Source organism: Accipiter gentilis, chromosome 5 (genome assembly GCF_929443795.1).
Source record: "Accipiter gentilis chromosome 5, bAccGen1.1, whole genome shotgun sequence".
In the NCBI taxonomy this organism is placed as follows: domain Eukaryota; kingdom Metazoa; phylum Chordata; class Aves; order Accipitriformes; family Accipitridae; genus Astur; species Astur gentilis.
In genome coordinates this window covers 45,431,479-45,452,085 of record NC_064884.1, presented here as the reverse complement: position 1 = coordinate 45,452,085, position 20,607 = coordinate 45,431,479, and the positions used below count along the sequence as shown (strand labels likewise).

The 20,607-nt window shown below is 52.7% G+C and overlaps 1 protein-coding gene and 1 non-coding gene across 2 annotated transcripts in view; one reads left to right on the top strand and one right to left on the bottom strand.

Annotated features, from left to right (window-relative positions):
• LASP1 (LIM and SH3 protein 1) overlaps positions 1-18,207 on the bottom strand; it is a 34,970-nt gene extending 16,763 nt beyond the window's left edge. The window contains exons 1-2 of the mRNA XM_049800333.1: positions 18,073-18,207; positions 12,880-12,974 (exon numbers count right to left, since the gene is read on the bottom strand). Coding sequence (XP_049656290.1) covers positions 12,880-12,974; positions 18,073-18,141 — 164 coding nt within the window. The 5' untranslated portion in view covers positions 18,142-18,207. The remainder of the gene's footprint in view (positions 1-12,879; positions 12,975-18,072) is intronic.
• A 348-nt stretch (positions 18,208-18,555) lies between these two features.
• On the top strand, positions 18,556-18,627 carry TRNAC-GCA (transfer RNA cysteine (anticodon GCA)). Its single transcript has one exon. It is a non-coding gene; the product is annotated as a tRNA-Cys (tRNA).
• Positions 18,628-20,607: the final 1,980 nt, after the last annotated feature.

Genomic DNA, 20,607 nt, shown 5'->3' with positions numbered 1-20,607 from the left:
CAACTGGTGGCTGAACCAAGGTCTCACCTGAGGGCTACACAGTAAACTATGGGATAGCTGCAGCTCCTGTCCCTTCCCAGACCACATGAAATGGGTCTTTGTGGGTCTTAAGCCGCCTCTGGTCTCTGCATTGGGAGCTTGTGTGCTCCAGCATTAGCAATTATCTATTTACAGAATCAGCATTAGCACCTCTGCCCAAGGCTAATTGAAGTGTGGTCAAATGAAAGTAAAGTAAATGAGCAGAAAGCCAGCTGCATGTGGAGGAGTGTGGTTGAAAGCTGCTGCCTTAGAGCAGTGCTGTTGGAGCAGGTCAGCAACAGATAGGCAACCGCAGACCTGCAAGAGCAGCACATACCTCACTAAAGCAGCAATGCAGGAAACTCGAGAATAAAAATAGCTGTCTCAGCTTACTGAAAAAAAACATAAAGAGAACCCCCCCCCCCACAGACACACACACAGAAACCGAACAATGCAGATGTGGTTTGCAGAAAGGGGAAAAGATAACTCGGCAGGCAGCAGCTCGCTGTCTGCTGCCCTCCCCAGCCCTGCAGTCCATGGCATGGCAGGGGAACCCACCCTCCAGCCAGCTTCCCAAAAAAACACACCATCACCTCCCTGCTCCAGGTCTTGTCCTGCTGGACATCACCCCTGCTGTTTCCCATCACCTCCATCCCAGCTGCCTCCTGTTTTAGGGGAGGTGGGAGTCAACACCAGGGTCCCAGAGGGATGGGAAATATTCTGTCCACCTGAGGACAGCCATCCCATGATGGGTATCGGCCATGAGACCCCAGTCAGCCCTCATCCTTCACAAGCAGGTGGGGACACACAGAGGATGCATCCGTACCCACACCAAATAAGCCTAAATTCACCCTCCACAGCCCCCCCAAACATCCCGCAATAAGATCAAAAAGGACAAGAATCAGTTTTACACAAACAACAGATCACCAACTGCTTGAAGGATATAGTTTAATCTCTGTTTAGATTAATCTGATTAGAGGGGATCTAATACTATGTGTTCAGGCTCCCTTCCCCACTACCTTCGGGCACCGGTATGTCAAGGCTTCACGCTGGGATACAACATCAAGGCAGATATTTCACCAAGCTACTGCCTGCAGCTTACTGCAGAGAAATTCCTGCATTAAGACTCCAATAATGATAAAATCTGATTCTCCAGGAGGGTCCTGCACTCACCAGGAGCAACGGACAGCGCACTGCAGAACTGGGCAGGGGTTTGCTGTTTTATTTAAGCGCTCTTGACATGTTGGCCACAGTTCCTGCTCTCCCAGCAGCTGGTGCTGCTGGAGTGTAGATGCCTGGATGGGTGCTGTCCTGACTTACCTCTCTGCCGGACACTTTGGCAAAGGCTCAGCTACTGCCACTGCTGTGGAGCTGCACTGGTGAGTGACATTTTAGAAGGAGCAAAACCAGCATAAGACACCTTGAGACCAAATCCACCCCAGCTGCTGTCTGCTACCAGCAGAGAGAAACAGCCGGGGGGGCTGGTGAGCGAGGGGCTCGGTCTAAATCACATTGGCCCAGCTTGGCCTCTGGTTAGCAAAGATTGCTCCTGTAAAGGCTGCTGCAATCCCACTAGCTGCTGGGTTAATGCATTCATACCTCGAAGAGACAGCATTGAGAGAACTGGGCCCTTTTGTCATCGCAAAGATGACAAAACCCTTCTTAGTAGCCAGCAAGCTTTGGTGGCCGAGGCAGCACATACCAAAGGAGTTTGCATTTAACAGCCCTTGCTCAAAGGGTGCTTCACCTCAGCCGCTCCCAGGGACGACTCTTTTCCCCTTCTGAAGGGGCAGCACACTTTACGGCTACAGGGAGGCTGGTACCTGCTGGGCAGAGTCAGGAGCCAACACCATCAGCCAGAGATGGGCTTTTTTTTTTTTTTCTCCAAACCCAGGTGCCATTAGACAGCTGCTGGGGGAGCTGGGCCTTAATTAACAGTAGTGCTAATCCAATAAGTGCACTACCTCAGCTTACAGTGGCACAGGAGGACACTCCTGAGACTTGTCTCTTGTTTTACCCGACTTACCACTCACATCCTGGAGCCCTTTCCTGACTTCCTTGGAAGTCACTACCTGACTCATACCAAGGTCAAAGAAAACAAAGCCACCTTTTAAGTACAAACAGCTCAAACCCCAAATGCCCTCCCAGATCACCAATTCTCCATTTGCAGATCAGATCTGGAAGGCAACAGGCTATGAAGACCAGCCCCTGACCTCCCATGAGGACAGGAACAGAGCCCTGTCCTGGTCCTACGAGGAGAGCCAAGTGCCATCACCACTGCCCGGGAGCTTTGCAAAGCCAGAGGATTTTTTTTTTTTTGTGCTGCTCAGCAGAAGCTTTTACAGAGATCCCCAATTTTAACAGTCCCATCCCCTGAAGGGCACTGAGCTGGAGGGCTGCACACAGGCTGGCAGGAAAGCCACGCAGGGAGCCATATGGCTCCCGTGAAGGGCAAATGCAATTTTTAAGTTGTGTGCACCATCAGCCAGAGCTGCATTTACGGCTCAGCCCACGGCCCAGGAGCTCCCGTACTATCTGCTGGTGCTGCCAGCCGAAATCATCCCATTGCCATGGCAACTGCATCCCATGCCCTGGGCATGCTAATAACACTTGGGAGAAGGCAAGTCCCCAGCAGCAGCCTCCGGATGAAGGGAGGAGGGAAGCCCCAGTCACTGCGAGGGCTGGAAACAGAGAAATTCATCCTCTGGAGGTTCAGAGAAACTGAAAAGCCATGGTTGTAAGGGGGGGAAAAAAAAAAAGCGAAAGACAGCTAACAGCCCTGCTTCTTCCATTTACAGGAACATGGTACTCACAGCAGTCTGTGGCCTGCTACAGCCACAGTCTGGCAAGGGAGAGGAAAAGATAGCCATAGACCGCACAGACTAAGCTAGAATTAGGTTTCCGCTTCTGTTAGATTTTGAGGAAACCTCCCAAGGATTTGAGGCAGCTTTTTACTCAGCCTTGAGCCCCTACAGACTGTTGTTAGCAGGCAGGAGTAATCTGTCCGTCTGCGCTAGGCGTAGGATGAGATGCACAACTTGAGTGTCTTCCCCTAAGATTAGGCATCGCTTTTCTCCTGAGCTCATGAGATCTGCCTGATAAAGAAAAGGCATGTCAGTTCTTGGGGAATTTAAGGCTCGGAGTTCCTGATGCGGCAGCGGTGACAGCCCCCCCACCACTGAAGCCAGAGCTTTCCCCTGCCCAGCCAGTACAAACACAGACACCCGGATCCCTGCCACACATCAGAGAGGGGAAAACCATCTCCTATGCATGAGGATCAGCCACAGTAATAGTCAGCAATAAATTAAATCTTAATGAGAAGGCAGTGAGTGAATTGCCTTGGGTTGGGAGCGCGGGAGGCAGCGGGTGCGTGGGAACGGGGCATCTGCGGGATCTGCAGCGAAGACGGGCACGTCCCTCCTCGCGTGGGGGGTCTTGTGGCAGAGTAGACCTGGTTCTCCCCCTTCTCACAGTCGAAACCGAGGAAGAAGCAGAGCTGTGGGTCCTCGCTGCCCTCCCCCAGCCGTCACCATAAATAGGTTTTGGCTGGGGAAGCAGGGAAGGGGAGGGTGTTTATTGCTCAACCTGCCTCACTCTTTCAGAAGAAGCGTGAGCAACACACGCCAAATCCACCCGTGCAATTACCAAACAGCCATCCTCACCAACAAGGACCAGAGCCAAAGGCTTCCAAAACTGGAACCAGCAGGAATTTTGGTGCCCACCACAGCAGCTTCCATGCAGCACTGAGCCCAAAGTCCGTGGAGGAAGAGGCTTTCTGCCAGCAGCCGCAGAAGGGATCACACTGCAAGAGCTCGCCCGGCCACTACCAGCAGGTCCCTGCCAGTGTCACGCTCACGTACACTCCTGTAACACGTGCACACCTGCCCCAATGCCCTTCGCTCCCTCCCTCTACTGCAGAAACACTTGTTTCCTAACTTGCTGCAACAGGTAGATAACTGTGCCGGGAACAAAAGTCACATTAAGGGGAAATGAAGCCCTGAAGGGTCATTAAAAAAACCCTCCAGGCTCCACAGGCTTCAGGCTCAAGCAGCCTGAGAAGTCAAATGGGGAGAAGCTGCTTCAAACCATCCCTCTTCTGACAAACTGCAAGGAAATCATTAGTCCCACGCACCCTTAGATGTGACATTTGTGTAAAGTCTGCTGCTAAGTAATAGCTATTCAGGCAAAACCAGTAACCTTTCAAGAACAAATGGGAGCCAGGGAAAAAAAACCCCATGCGAGATACCTGTAGGGAGGTGCCCCGGTTCCTACTTCTGGCTGATGCTACAACAGGATCCAAACGCTTTGCTCCCATTTTGGCAGGAGCATCGCGGTGTTTTCCCTGCCTGAGGGGATGGGGATGCAGGAGGGCGAAGCAGGAAAGGAGCCAAATTTCAGTGGGTCTCGGGGATCGCCCGGTGCTCTGTGGCTTTGGTGATGCTGTGGCAGCCGAGCCGGGGGCTGCAACGCAGGAAGGGTGCAGAGCCCAGGCAGGGTGAGTGCACGTCGAGCCCTCAGCATCCCCCCAGCTGCTCCATCAGCCAGGCAGACACGGATTATTTTAACGACTGATGGAGAGGAGCCTGCTGGTCTCGGGGGCAGAGCCGCCAGACGGCTGGTGGATTGGCCTTGCATTTCGGGGTCTCTCCTCGCAGACACTGCTGGCATCCATCCTCTGCCTGATTAGAGCTTAACGAATGGGACAAGCGGGATCCCTCCCCCCCAACCCGATCCCCCGCCGCGGGGGGCTGCTGTCAGATTAAGCGAAGCAGCACACGGGTATGTGGGGCAGAGGGACACGTGATGGAGCGAAGGCTTGGCACTTGGGGCGGCGCGCGCCAGCGTCGCATCCTTGCTCGGGGCTGGCAGAAAAATACCCATTTTAACGTGCAGCTCCACAGGACCTCGGGTGATTACACCCATCAGGAGAGACGCCAAGAAAAGCCACCCCAGATTTCACACGCTGCAAAAGTAATTGAACTGTCTGCTAAGGAGAGGAGGAGCATAGTGATGGCAGAGACAGCCCCGCTTTCCAGAGGTTGTCTACCCTGTGCAGGCAGCCAGCCCCCAGCTCGGCATGGGGCATCTGCCCCCCACCCCGTCCCAAGACAAACAGCCCAGAGCCCTTTGCTTTCTGCATCACAGCAACAGCTCCAGCCTGGCAGGCGCCATCCACAGAGGGGGCAGCCACTTGCCACCCTCAAAACCCCACAAAAACCCAGTGCACACAGTTCCTCCTCCAATTAATGGCCCACAGCAAGACCCTGCGTATGAGCCCTTGACAAGATACCCCAGCGAGGCTGTGCCAGGCCAGCCACAGCCACCAGAGACTAGACATTTTTTGTTGCATTGCTAAATCAGGTCAATCGAGTCTCCTCCAGCCAGATAGAGCCTGTCTGGCTCCTGCATTAGCAGTTGTTTTGAGTACAGCAACTCCAAGGCAGATGAAAGTTTACCCTGCCGTTAACAGCAAGTTGCAGGGTTCCCATGGGATAACGGTCCGTCTGCTCTGTGCATCTCACAGACCTTCCCCGCGCAGCTCTGCCTTTTCCCCCAGAATCACTACAGACACCCTTGCACAGCCACAGCAGAAAGAGCTCACCCGGTTCACTTGAGGGGCCACTAGCAATAGCTGCGTGACCAAAGGCAGGCTAAGCTCGGAAGCTCCTTTATCAGGGACGTTAGAAATCAAAACAGACCCCTCCTCCCCATACCAGCACCTTGGTCCCAGTTCCCTTATGATCCATAAGTCGACAACACCTGGGCAGTATTTGCACTTTCCCAGACCCAGAGCAGTAGCATAAAGGGTTTGCCAGCGACCTCAGTTCCAGATCAATGTGAATCTCCAAGCACTTGCACCCCAGCGCATCCCAGTCCTGCCCTAAAAGCAGCATTCGTCCCCAAGAACTGCCTTCCCAGGAAGCCAAGTTAAGTGGCAGCACTTGAACTTCTGCCTTTGGGGCTTCCAACTAGCTGGAAACAGAGTTAAACTTCTTCAATAAAGAGACTGGTGGGACACATCTGTAAAAACTCATTTAAGTGCAGCATGGCACCATCCAGCTGCTCTACAAAGAGCCAACTGATGCAGGTCTGTTAGCTACAGAACCCAGACTCTGCATCTTCAGCTTGACTCAGAAACCCATATCTGTCCCTCCAGCAAGGCTAGTTTACACCATAGATCATGTGTGAGATGACTGAGTGTTTAGAAGAGCCTCTCTAGCTCAAAGTGTTGCTTGTATTCAAGTGCAGGCTGCTTTAAGCAAGTGCTTTTGGCCGACTTGTCCCGCAAGCAGCAGCACAGACTTTAGCACTGGATGTAAATACACCATCCCCTTCCCCACCCACAAACCCGCACCTCCAAGAGGTGACAGTCACCTTTGTGCAGCTGCATCGGGGTTTTGGGAAAGAAGAGTTAAACAAAGGAAGTAATAGGCTCTGCTCTGCCAGAAGGCTTCCAAGTTCACATCCTGCCTTTCAAAGAGTTGCCGATTCTTGGGGACAAGCTTAAAAAAATAAACTGTTCTTTTTTTAATAATAAAAGCAGCACCACGCCGCTTTGCAGAGGGCTTGCAAACATCCTACTATAAAAGAGCAGGCTGCAGAGAAAGACTTCAGTTCCTCCCAGTATTTTCAGGGAGAGCCTGCCAAAATGGCTGGTCCAGCCCTCCACGTGTGCAGCTGCTGCCTTCTCCCAGCATCTGCTCACAGCCCATCCAAAAATTGGCTTTGCATAAAGTAACTCAGAGCACAACTTTGAAGGATACTGTTTTTCAAAGACACTCCCATTGCCCACCCAGTGTACTGGTGCTACGCAAGCACAGGGCTGGAAGAGGCAGAAGCAGCCAAAACCCATCGCCACAAGCTCTAGCATGGCTGTCTCGGCACAGGACAGCAGCAGGGAACAGGGTTTTGCTCAGCCAATTCTGCTCTTCATGAGCACAGGCAGCATCCCTCTCACCCCTGCCCCCAAAGGCTCTGCCAGCACTTAGCAAGGGTGTTGCAGAACAGCATACTGCCTAAGTGAAAAACAGCCTGTTTTCACAAGCTTGCTTTAATCCATAATGGAAAGATTTCAAGTGAATGCAGGAGAACAGCGATTGCCAAGCTGTGAAGTCAGAAGTCACTTCTGGAAAGGGCTCTGCTCATCACGCTGCTCCCCCAAAACAGAGCAGTGCCCATCCCATCCTCCCCCCACCACTGTTTATGGGAACAGAGCAGGCATCGCAACAGAGCTGGGTTTTTCCACAATGTTTTTTGGCCCCAGGCATGGATAAGCAAGTTTAGGAAAGTCAACATTCATCTGCAGCCTGCCCCCGCTACCCCAGCGAGGTCAATGCTGGGCAGCCCTTGCTGCAGACTCAGCCCAAACCCCGGGCTCCTGGCTCCGAGGATGCTGCGTGGCTGCTGCCCCATCCCCTGGGCAGGGCTGCAGGCAGCTGCCAAGCCCTGGAGTTCTGCCTGAACCCACAAACCCCCCCTGTGCAGGGGGAGCTGCGCTGCTGCCTGCCAGCCCAGGGCAGGAGGAGCGGGGAAGCCGGCTCGGTTTTGTCGCACTCTGTACACCACGGGACAGTGACAGCGAGAGGACCCTCACCCACTGATGCAGCACACCCTGACTACAGGGCATAGCGTTTCTTGGGGAACAAGCTCATTTACCATCTGCTTTGCTAGGATGAGATTGTTTAGTCTTTAACAATAAGCAGGAGCACATACTCTCCTCCTCCTAACTCCAGGAGCAGTTGGGAAACATCTGCCAGGTGGGTGGCGAACACCCAGGGCTATTGGAAAGGAACAACATGGCAACGCAGGGTGAGCCCAGGAGGGAGAAGAGTTACCTGCAAAGAGTTATGGTGACATTTCCCCTCGCCCCCTCTCCCACCTCTGCAGATGCTTTGGCTTGTGCACGCAGGGGCATCACTGGTTTAAACTGATCTCCAGCCAGGGAGAGGAGGTAACAGCCACAGATGGGGTGGAGGGAGGGTAGCAGAGCCCTACAGAAGGGTTTTGGATTTCCAGGAGGAATAGTGTCAGCTGCGAGAACTCTGTGGTACAGACAGCACTCGGAGTAAACCCTTCCCAAGCACTTCAGAAACCAGAGGCTCCACCCCAAAGAGGATTTGCTAACATTTGCAGCCTTCCAGCCATTAAATCACAGCATTACTCAGGAGAGCTTTCCCATGCGCCATATCCCCTCTCCCCCACAGAAGATGCATCAGCAAGCCCTTCCCCAAACACAGCAGAGGTGAAGCAGAAGCACCCTGTATCCCCCAGCTCCTCAAAGCCCTGCGTGTTGGGGGTCCTTCCCCCACCACAGCAGCATATGGGAAGGCCAGCTTTCATTTATGCCAAGACAAAAAGCAGAATCTGTTCAGAGCTCCACGGCATGCAAAGTGTGCACACCAAGACAGAAAGGCAGTTCTTCTCATCCAGAAACTCAGCACAAATAAAGCATGGGATAAACACCTGGACTCCGTCCCAGTAACACAGTTGTTCCTCTTTCCCTTCCTGCTCCCCCCCCAAACTTGGAAGATCACTTTATTAATGTAGTAGGCTGCTACCAGATGGAGCAGAGAGGAATGCCAAGAACAGATCACTGGCTCATTGTGAAGCTCAGAGCCGCTCACTAACTTTTTCCAAGCAAGGAGTTAGCCCAGAGGTATTGGGCCGCTTGCTCTGCATGGAAAGGCAAGGATTTTAACGGTGAGAAATCTGCCAGGGAGGTTCTTCGGGTCATCACCAGGAATTAAAGGTTTTACAGCTCCCATTCAGACTTGCTGTGCCCCAGTAACACGAGGTGCTAGGTCTAGGTAAGGCGGGCAGGGCAGTTGCTGAGCCGGGGAGCCGCTTGCCCTGACTCAGCGAAGAGGAATGTCAGCATGGAGATCCCGATCCCTCCGGACACATCGGCACGCGTGCTACCACCACGCAGGGTGTGGTTTCTCTGCAAAGAAAGTCAGCTCCTTGAAGGAAAGCTGAAGTCACGCAAGTACGGCAGATGGAGGGAGCGGGGACCCTGCTGACACACCTACGTAAGATATTTTTGGCAGTCTTGCTTAGCCTTTAGCCCCTTTTTGAAGGGGGGGGGGGGAATGCAGTTTAGCAAGGGGGATGTGGAGACAGAGCAGCACTTTTATTTCCTTGTGCTCTGCACTCACAGGGCAGCCTGAGCCAGGACTACAGCAAAGGTGAGCAGAGGGTCTCGGTCGGCAGCACCATCTCCCCAAGCACCTTCAAACAAAGGATTCTGCACATCAGGCCAGGCTGCCTCTCCCTGGTGGGGGAGGAGAGACTGCTGAGCAAGTAGGCCATTAACTTCCTGCCAGCTAGTCTGCAGCAGTAAGGAAATAAAAAAAAATCCAGCACCATGGGGTGCACAGGCAGCAGAGGCAGCCCCTCTGATCAGCCGTGCTCCAGCAGCAGGATGCCAGCCCAGGGGATGCACGTGCGCAGCCAGGGTAGGGCTTTCCGGACAGAGGGGCATCCAACAGGGCAATTGCTTGTTCATCAGCACGAATTTGGGCAAAGCCACAGCTCTGCAAAAGTCTAGCTTCAGGTCTCTTCTCCGTGTCCTCAAGGGAGAGGAGCCGAACAACCTTGTAGCCAAGAGAGAGGCAGAAAAGGAGCCTCTTGCCTGGGATGCTGCTCCTTCTCCCCACCTCAACACAGCTCCACACCCAGGCATATGCGAGCTCCTCTCTGCATTTCAAGCAGCAGCGCTGCCCAGTGATGTCTCTGAAGATGCCGACTCCCCGGACCAAATACACAGCTTTGAACTCTCAGACAGGATTTTCAAGGCACAGATTTGTGCCGCACGCTGAGCCACCACTGAGGCAAAGCATGGAGCTGCCAGTCACCAGGGCTGCCTGGAAGGAGGGGAGCAGAGTTCTGCTGCTGCAGGTACCACCTCTATTTGGGACACAGCCCCGATCCCCCCAGCCTCAGCCCTGCCAGCTGCAACACAGAGCTCTGTTATCCCTTCAGCACAACAAGTAAGAAATTAAAGCCTACATATAATGCATATTTGGGAGCAGCCGGTCCCCTTGAACACACACAGTCTTGCCTGTCCTTTGCGGCTGGGGTCTCCCCCACCCTTCATCTGCAGAAGCCTCAAACTTCACCTGGATATTGCCCTTCCTCCACTTCTACCTCTTTTAGTTCAAAGTGCTCATGTAAAGAAGTGAGCCCAGCAATGCTGCTTCCAGTGAACAACCAGTCACCCCAGTACCCAGCTGAAGTCAAAAGAGGAACGGTGAGGAGGGTGGAGACCATCACATCTGCCACCAAGCAAGTTCCCAACACTGATGGGTACGGGGAGGGCAGAGGGCAGAGTTAATCAGCCACCTTCTTGAAAGGCTTCACACAGATTTATTGCTGGGTAATGTCAGATAGGGAGGAAGCCCAGCCCTCTTCCTCCTGCTCTCTTGAAGAAAGAAACTCAGGAATTTGGCAGAAGGCCATGGCTCAAACAGAGGAGACCCTGTGCTAAGGCATGTTCAGAAAAGCAGCCTCTTCCCTGCCAGGATAAACGTTGCTTTTCCACCCCCTTCTCAGGGGATAGAAGACGTTGCCCCTCAACTCCAAATTCAGCAAAAGCTGTTTGGAAAGGGTGGGCTCCTCCTGGGCTGTCCTCTGCCAGACACGCTTACCTTGCCTGGACATTTCTTCCTCCCCAGGATACTCAGGGAGCAGCAGCTGAGAAGGAACCAAACCCACATCCAAACCCACGTCCTCTGGCTGGAGCTTCCCTTCACCCCACGTCTGGGCATTGCAACCGTACAGCCTCCACCCCAACAAACAAGGGGCTGGCAGCTGCCAGAGGCAAAGCCTCATCTGCCAGTTTTTGGCTGCTCTCACTTCCCTTTGCTTTAAGGCATGGCCAGGCAAAATAGGAAGAACAAAGCATTTAATGCAGGTTTCTGTGCACAACTCTCAACACCCAGGGCTACGCTGGGGTAGAGGCAAGACAGACTCCTTTTCTTCAGGGAGGCTGTTAAAGGGTTAAGACAGCAAGCCAGCATCAAAGGGAGCTCTCAAGCAGAGGGGGTTGAGAAACTGAGATGGGTTGCGCAGACTCCTTGGAATCTCAGGAATTTCCCATTATTATCCCACTTCCCTTCCAGCAGCCTGGAGGGAGAGAGCACAAGAACAGGACCCCAGGCCCATCCCTACAGCCAGAGGCAGAAGCACTAGGGATGGGCCTGCCCCAGCACATGGTGCCAGGCAAAGCTCTCTGCCAGAGCTGGTATCAGGGTGCCCATGATCCAAAGAAAGCTTTGGTTCAGGACACTAAGGAGAGCTTGGGGTCTTATCTCCTGCAGCTCTCTGCAAATCAAGGTCTCGAGCTCACAGATCCCAGGCTGGCTGGACCACCACCATGGTAGGTGGAAAAGCCTGCACAGTCCAGGAACAAGTATCCCTCTAATTAACACTTCACCCTGCCTCAGCCCACCGGTTTCCCCATCATACTACTCCAGTACGTTCCCAGTTTCACCTCAGAAGCTGGAGCTCTAATAGTGTTGTTGGCCCCCACACAAGACAACCAAGAGTTATTTGGTACTTTTCACACAATTGCCACCCTGCATTTCAGGTGAGATCCCAGGACACAACCATTACCGGCCAAGACTTTAGTGCTAGAAGTCTCAACTCAGATCAACAGAAGCTTTGGACCTTGGACAAGTCACAATCATCATCAACACCTGATATCAGCAATAGCCAACCTACAAAAGAGCTACAGAAGTGGGAGGTTTTTGCTAAGGCATCATACAGCTGATGGTCTTGGCACTTCTCCTTTCAGCTCGTCTTAGACATTAACAGGGTAATACCCATCTTACAAGGATGTTGTCAGGATTAATGTTTTTCAAGTACTCTGTGAAAGGACCGTGCTATACAAGTGCTAAGTAGTATTATGTTATCTAATTTTCTAAGAACTGTTAATGTCTAAGAAGCAGCTACAAAAATCTTATTGCAAAGCTGCTTTCTAGACATTAAGAAACACGTCAGGTACCTAGAGCTCAGTGCTTCCCTATTGGGCTGAGTAAGAACTAGCATTCATTATGCAACAGCAGAGCCCAGAAAGCTGTGGACAATTAAGGGTCTTCCTTGATAAGAAGCAAGAAGTGGGGGCCAGCAAACATCCACCACTCAGAAGCAGCCTGAAAGATCCAGGAAAGCAGACTGGGGTGCATCCAGGCAGCTGCTCCTGTTCTACCCTGCTCTGCCTCCATCTCCCCTGTGCTGCTCAGGAGAGAAGGATTTTGCATTCAAGCTGCATTTACCTTCAGATGCATTTACCCTCTCAACGTCCAGGGCAAGTGCCAGAAGCTTAGGGTGAATGCACTTGGCCATGAACTCAGCAGAGCACAGGCTGCAGTGACACCCACATCCCTTGCTGTTTCACATACCCAATTCCCCCTGCACAAAAGGGCATTTCTCCTCTCCCCAAACATCTGTGTTCAGTTGGGGTGGTATAAACACCTTTATTTCCCCTTCTTTAAGGGAATACAGATCAAGATCAACTCCATGTAAATGCCTGCCTGTATTTAAATTTTATTCTCCTTTTGGCTGCCCAAGCTGGAACTGGAGAGCAGCCATCAGCTGGCATTTAAGCCTGGAAAACACTGTTTTAATACTGGCATTAATTGGCTGGTGTGACCCCTTCAACCAGAGCTTCACACACTCCCAGAAAATGCTGCAGAGCAGCAGGGAAAGACAGTTTCTGCTGAGGTCAGGGCTCCCCCCAGACCTCTCATTTCAGGGTGTGAGGACTGGTGCTTAAGAGGGAGGAAGGTCCAGCAAGTCCTACAGCATCCCCCAGGCCCAACGCTTTCTCAGTGGCAACGAGAGCAGGCAGCAGAGACTTACGCATTGCAATACGGCTTCTTCTCGTAGCCCTTGTAGTTTTTCATGTTTAGGGTCATCTTGCAGGTCTCGCAGTGGAAACATGCTTTATGCCAGAACTGGAAACAGAAACAAGAGAATCATTAACCCAAGCGACTTGCAAAACAGGGCCACGTCCCACTAGAATCACACAACTCAAACTCAGCAGCTTCTCCAGCCTAGCTAAGTCAGTGATGGCATCCATGACCCCTACAAAACCTAGAGGACAGACAATATTCTTACCAGTTTACAACACAAGCAAATCCCCCCTAACCATCCCAATACATCTTATCTCAACAGGGCAGCAACACTTGTCACTTGCGTTACGGCAGCATCTTGCTTCCTTATCTCCAGACCAGGAATTCATGAGCTTGGCCAAATACAGGACAGGAGAAGCCTCCTACTCAGAAAGATGCACAACATAAATCCCTGTGAGCAGAGAGCCTGTCAGCAGAGTTAACAGCTGCTGTTTGCAGGCTTCAAAGTTGCTGCTTTAGGGTTTTTTTGCTGATGTTAGCCAAGAGATAGCCAGAAGAGCAGGTCAGGTAAGGCTGCACACAGACACCAAGCCAAGGAAACGAAGACGGAGCAGAAAAGGTTCTCATGAGAAGCAGACAGTCTGACACAAGACGGCTCAAAGGTCCTCACCACAGGTAGCACCCTTCTGCTTGCGACTTAGGTGCCTAATCCCAAACCTCACAAACCCTACGGCCCCAGAGGATGCAGGATCACCCCAAGCACTCCTCATACCCCCTTCTCCTCACGGTGGGGCTGTCAAGACCTACGACTGCTCTTGTCAGGGCTGCAGCCTAACACAGGGCAGGGCTGGGAAGACAGCAACGGGGAAGAGGAGCTGCTAGGCTGACATTTTGGTGGAGGTAGTTTTTGCATCCTCTCCTCCCCAGCTCTTGCACCAGCAGCCTCAAGTTGATCCCACATCCCACCTGAGCTCTGTCATCTGAACACAGCTGTACAGCAGCACAGCTCTCCTTTTAACCAGCGAGGCACACTCAGACTCAAGGCTAAATAAGTAGCCCCTGAAATTCAGACCATGACCCTACATTATGTATTGCAACACCTAAACTCCAAAGAAGTATTTTAAGTTTTTAGGGCTACTCTTAAAGACATTATTTCCACTTAGCACATAACTGGCCCAAGTGGCTTTCTAGGCTGGAAGGAGCCTTGATGAGAACAGCTCAGAGCTGCTACCAAGCAATTCTGCAAGGCTGCTCAATCCCACACAGACCAAGGTTGATGCTCTGCTGGTCACCAAGTGACCAGACTTTCTGCTTCCTCTGGCAGCCACAGCCACTGGGACTTGAGGAGTCTGGTGTGACTTCCCAGGGACCAGACCAGGCACCGCAGAAAGGAAAGCACACAGGCAGGAGCTGAGCTGGAGCAGTGCAACAGGGAAAGCACAGCCTGAAGCAAGGTCTTTACTCACTCGAGGTAAGGCAGTCCTGCCCTAGGGTTGCCCTCCCTCCTCAGCTGACCCCTCTCCTTCAGCAAGCCACCCTGTACAGCACAAACCACCCAGCATCACCCCACAAAAATCGGGGAAAGAAGCTGAAAGTCACATTAGCAGCTCATAATACCAAGTAGATTACAGTCAACAAGCCTTCAGTGTGACACCCAGGACTAGGAGCCAGGCACACATTAAATATGCAGCAAGCGAACCCAGGGAGAACAGCTGGTGGTTGTTGCTATGATTTCCACCCTTAAGCTCTTAAAAAGTAATTTCCACCACTGCAACTACTGGCTTGATCTGTGTTAGTGCAAAGGACATGGCAAAAGCCGAGCCCAAGCCCTTGTGCCACCTACCCGCAGGTACCACACCCCAGTGCACAAATAGTGCTGCGGCTCTATGAGACTATGACTCAGCCCAGAAGGACAATTTGCCTCGTTTCAGTTGCTCAGAGCAACATATTTGTTCTTTTCCTCTAGTTATACAAGTTCCTCCAGAGCTTGCCGCTAACAGCGAGAGGGGGCTTCTTGCTGGGCCACACGCTGCTCTACCAACACCCTTGTTCACATCCAGCCTGCACAGGATTATTTTCACCCCCTCCCACCTTTCAGGCTCTTTTAAGGACAGACAGATCAACAACAGACTCCTGAGTTCTTCAGGCACCTTGAAAGTTAACAGCCTTTCGGTTGAGCTACTGCCGCATTAGAGGTAATTAACAGACCTCTCCAAGCTTGTCAGCCATTCATAGCACTGTAATAGCTGTGCATAAATACCAGAGATGCCACTATAAATATGTAGAGATGAACTGACAGCCAACATGACTTCAGAGCCTCTTCCTCCAAGGAATACCCAGGCTCCCAAGAGCCAAGGAGTATCTGGCAAGGCCAGCTGTCCCCTCGCCTGTGGCAGCCTCCACAATAAGCACAGCAGAAGTGATGCACTCAGGCGGCCTTTACCCCCAGCCAGAGAGCAATTAATGTGTATTCTTGCCTCAGTTTGCATTAGGCATTGTTCAGCAGAGGTGTTTCTGTCCTGTGGCTCCTACAAAAGACTCTCCGTAGCCTGAGCAGCCAGCCGAGCTACCCCAAGAGCACTACCCCTATTCTCTACACCTCGCTGCCACCAAACTTTGTCTTACCACTGACAGTATTAACGCTGGATCCACGAATCTAAACCAGCACTAGAAGGAGGGCTGCAACACAGAACTGACACAGGGGAACAGCAGTTATGTAGGCTTCCAGTAACACTACCGCTCGCCCGCCAGCACGGCTGCAGAGAAAGAGGACAAGTTTCAAATAGGTTTTTAGAGGAGCATTAATGCCTGTGCTCTCCAATTCCAAGTTTGAAGTGCTCTGAAGACCTGGAGGCGATCCCAGGTACAACTGCATGGCGCAGCTCACCCCACGTCCCAGCAGGCCATAATCTACGAGAAGCATGCTGGCTGCAGTCCAGGCAGGCTGCTCTTGGAGAGATGGAGCCTTTAAAGCAACTTTGCCACTCACAGCAGACTGGATCTGGGGACAGAGCTCACAGCCACAGGACGTGTTGGCGTAGCTCATGCTACAGCCATACGACATCCCTCCACCAAGGAAAGCCATCGCTCCACACCTGGGAGCGAGCATCACTTGAGACTCAAGGGTTAGAGGGCAATACAAGGAGAGACTCCCTGGACTGAACGCAAACCCTTGATCAGGTTTACTGCACTGTAACAACTAGTTCTAACTTCCACTCATTTTAGAAAAGGTCATCTGACATCAGCTTTACATGGGTGCTGCAGCTGCAACCACCAAACCCTGCGACACCCGCTCCAGCGACGGGCGGCGCGGGAGATGTCACTTCCCCGGCGGAAGCCAGGCACATCGCACAGCACCTTATCTGGAGAGCTGGCGGGGAGGCATGGGGGAAGGGAACAACCCCCATTTCCCCAAGCCCCAGCAGGGCATTTGCCTTTTGCAAGGTGATGATGTGAAGAGTCAAAAGGCAGAACTCACAGGCAGAGTTTCACCCAAGTCGGAGCCATCAGCAGGCAGTCTCACTTCTCTAGCTGTGGCACTGCATTTGTAAAGCCTGATAAAGCAGCAAGTTTTCCGTGTTTGCTGTAAATCTCAGAAGGGAAATAGACTTTCCTGATTCCACTACCAGGAGAAAAACAAGCACATCTGCTTGTCAACACAGCAGCACAAGCACTGAAAGCTTAAAGGCAACTACACGCACACTTCTCCTCCCAGAAGCCCTTCATTATTGCTGCCTGTGGTTCAGCTTCAGTGCTAGCAGCACGTACAAAAACACCACCAGAGCTGCTCTTTCGACTTTAGTCCAGGTGGAGCAAAAACAGGGGACGGCCGCTCTGCTAACACCATGCTTATCCTGTGCTTTTATGGGAAGCGGGCAGGCTCTTCCAGCCAGAAACCCCAGGAAAAGTTAACACAGGGGGAGTTAGTGAGGGGGCAGCTGTTTGGTTAGGGGCATGCTGTACTACAAGACTGACCATGCAATGATTTTGAGCAAGAGAAAGCTAGTAAGACCCCTAAAAGTACAAGATGATGACTACAGCCTCCTGCCGGCCCCCAGACAACTAGGATACATGGTGTCAGGATGCCCATCAGTCTTGCCCTCAAGGCAACGCATAACTGCCAGCTCAGAAGTAGCACAAAACCGGGATACCGGCTGGGCAGGAGGAAGCAACAGGACATTCCCCCCTTCCCTTCCGATCATCCACGATTCGGATACTCTGCAGCTACTCGAGGCCAGCACAGGCTCCGGAAGATAGAGCCACCTCACTGCTCCAAACACCCAGGACAGTCCCTGGGACACAGGGCTGATAGTTCAGCTTCAAGCCATTCCCAGCTTAAGGAAGAAACATCATCTGTTAAAAATGCAAGCAACAGGGTCTGCTGAAGCTCAGGAATGCCGCTGCATTCTTCGAGTTACTTTTTTTAGTTCCTAAACTGGTCGTCCCAGAAGCCTGGAAGAAGAGGGGGAGGAGAGCGGCTCAGCTCTCCAGGAGGGGTTAGTTCAGAGGCAAATCCCGCGGGAGCCGTGGAGGACACGGAATGGAGACACCACCATCGCCTTCTGCACTGGACCTCACCTCCAGCCCCGGCAGAGACGGAGCTTTGTTTTTTATGGGAAAAGCCTCAAAAAAAAAAGAGACACTCAAAGCACTTGCGCACCAAGGCAGGCAGCACAAACTCTAAAAGACTGAATTCTGGAACAGAGAAGTATCAATTGGGTTGGAAGATTGAAAAAAAAAATATATATATAAAAATAATAAAAAAAAAGCTCAGCTAATGCAAACCAGATGAGGTTCCCGGCTTCAGGGAAGCGTTAACTGTTGCTTTCCACCGGCCTCCGCGGGCGCCCGGCTGCAGCTTCCCGCGGTGCTGGGGCTGCTGCTGCCGCCTTTTAATTATACATATACATATATATATATAAGGAAAAGCCCCGGACGCTGCCGGCGACCGCTCAGGCAAAGTATTCCTGTCCGCACCGCCCAGCACGATCCGGGGAGGTGCCACCCCCGGTCCCCCGTGGCTGGAAGGAGCGTGGGTCCCGACCACGACAACGGGGCGTCCCCGAGCCCCTGAAATACGGAGGGGAGGGGGGGGGGGGGCAGCACGGAGATACCCCACGGGAGGAGCGGGGACAACCATCCCACCCAAGGGGCAGCCCCACGGGAGACCTCACAGACCCTTACCCCCCGACGGGCTTACCTTATCCAGGCAGTTCACCTTCTCGGTGGGGTAGACGATCTTGCCGCAGCGGGCACAGTTGGGGTTCATGGCCGGTGAGCTCGGGACTCGCTCCCACCCGGTGCCGCCGCTGCTTCTGGGCCTCCGCCCGCGCTGCCGCGACCCTAAATAGGCGGGGGGTGGGGGGGTGGGGTGGGGTGGGGGGGGAGGAGGAGGAGGAGGAGGAGGAAGGGGGAGGGACAGCGGGGGCGCGCAGGGGCGGGGCGCCAACCCACGCGCGTGTGCACGTCCCGTCCCCCTCGTGTCCCCCCCCCCCCCCGGCCGTGCGCGCACGGGTGGCACTTTGCACGCGTGCGCAGCCCCCCCCCCTCCCCTCCACCCACCCATCCCCGTTCCACGCGCGAATGCGCGTGGAACGGGGGTGGGTGGGTGGAGGGGAGGGGGGGGGGGCTGCGCACGCGTGGGGTCGCAGTAAGCGAGCGCCCGGCAATAGCGGCGGCAAGCGGGGGTATAGCTCAGTGGTAGAGCATTTGACTGCAGATCAAGAGGTCCCTGGTTCAAATCCGGGTGCCCCCTGAAAAAAATTTTCCGATTGTGTTTGAGGGTTTTTTTTTGTTGTGTTTTTTTTTTTTTTTTTCCCAGCCCCACGCGTGATTCCACCTTAAGGGTAGCAGGCGGAAAACGTCGCGACAGTCCCACGACGGTGTAGGGTGTAGAGAGCCATGGTGGCGTTACTCTCCCTTCAGGCGATCGCCTGGAGGTGTAACACAGATTTACAAGAAATATCGACTTTTTTTTTTTTTTTTTTTTTTAAACGGGAAATGAGCCACAAAGACAGGGCAGACACCCACGTGGGCGAGAAGGAGCACCCTTCTCTCCGGGGCTGTGCTTGGCGCATGGTTTACCAACCACCCAACCGGGTTTAAATTTTTAGCGTAATTTTATTGAAATGCATCGACACGAACGTGAGCAGAAGCCTCTCGACCTCTGCAAGGCCGGCCCCAGCCCCGTGGGGTAACGCAGAGCCCCGGTTCCTGGGGGTTCTTCCCGTGTGTGCACCAAAACTCACCCACAGTGACGTGCAGGGAGTCAGGTGGGCAGCGTCGACTCCGGTCGATTCCGGTTATTACATTTCAAAAGCTTCAGTTAGAACATTAATTCAATTTCTATCAGGAGATAACGACACCCTAATTCCCCTTCCCCGGAGCCTGTTACAAAAGAACAGGCCTTGGCAATCGCTATTTGCAGGCAGGCTTTAATAAAGCACACCCACATCAAAGGAGGCTGCACTGGGCTCTCTTCCCCCTTATTCATTTCGGGATGTGGCTTAAAATTGGCTTCCTTCGTTTTAAAAGCAGCTTATCTGATCCTCTCACAAAGGCACCCACTCCTTCCCTTTCTGATCACTTCACCCAACGCCTCCCAGCCCCCCCAACCAGCCTCCCACCCTTTCCTGGCCCATCACAGCTTAATAGAAGACGAGCTTTTCTGCTTATCCAGCTCTTTGGGATGTCGTAGGTGGTTTTTCCTCTCTTGGCTCAGGAGACGCTGCTGGGTGAGGGAGGCTCTTCATCACCCAGACATTTTGGGTGCCCACCACCGGTTCAACCTCACCCCTGCAGACGACGAAGCTGCTGTTGCTTTCCGGGGGCGGCTGAGGGCATCGCTCCGCCAAGGCCCGGCTCCAGCCGCAGTTTTTCTTTCTCTTTTTAGTTTTCACGAGCTGCCTCACGTCTGGTGTCTGAAGCATCCGTTCCTGACCCCTCAGTTGGGTCAATCCTGCAGCCTGGCCTGCGCTTTCCTCCTTGGAGACTTTGCAGGGGTGATGGGTGCGAGCTGATGTCCTGGGACCCCCAGCTCGAGGAGATGTGCCAGGTAGCACTGCGTTGCAGTACATTTACGTTGCTACGCCAGCCAATGCTTCAGTACTTGTCTCTCATTAGCTACAAACCACGTGTTTATGTTAGCGGTTGATTTTATAGCCGTGAAATGACAGGATACTTCTTTGCTTTCTGAAGTTATTATCTGAAACATGCATTTCCTGTTATTTGCTTTCAAGCTGTCAAGATGCTTTCTTCGCTCTACGCAGAGCACTCAGAGGACCAGGTAGATGAAATATTACATGCAGTATCGCTTGTGCCTTCCTCCTGAAATTAGATTTAGGCAATCCCTGAGTAAATAAGAAATAATTTATCACCATTAGGCAAAAATCTCTTTCACTTTGTGGTTAAGTTACACTGGAATTTGCAGAATCGCTAGGGCTGAAAAATTCACGTGGAGGCAAAACCCAGACGAGGCCAATTCCTTCTGATAACACAGAAAAATTAATTTCTTGACTTGCTGTCGAGCCCAGTGAGAGGTGCAGCACACTTGCGGCCACTCTCCGGCTAAAGCTGATCCCAGCAGCAGCCATGAATCGTGGGTGTGAATCGGCTGCCCTCAAATGTTTTGGTTTTTTTTTTCACCAGCTTGGAAAATAACTAATTATTGCTCTTGCTCCTGCTTTTCTGCTAACGCTCTCTCGGTCGCCAAACCTCCGCGTCTGGCTTCTCGCCA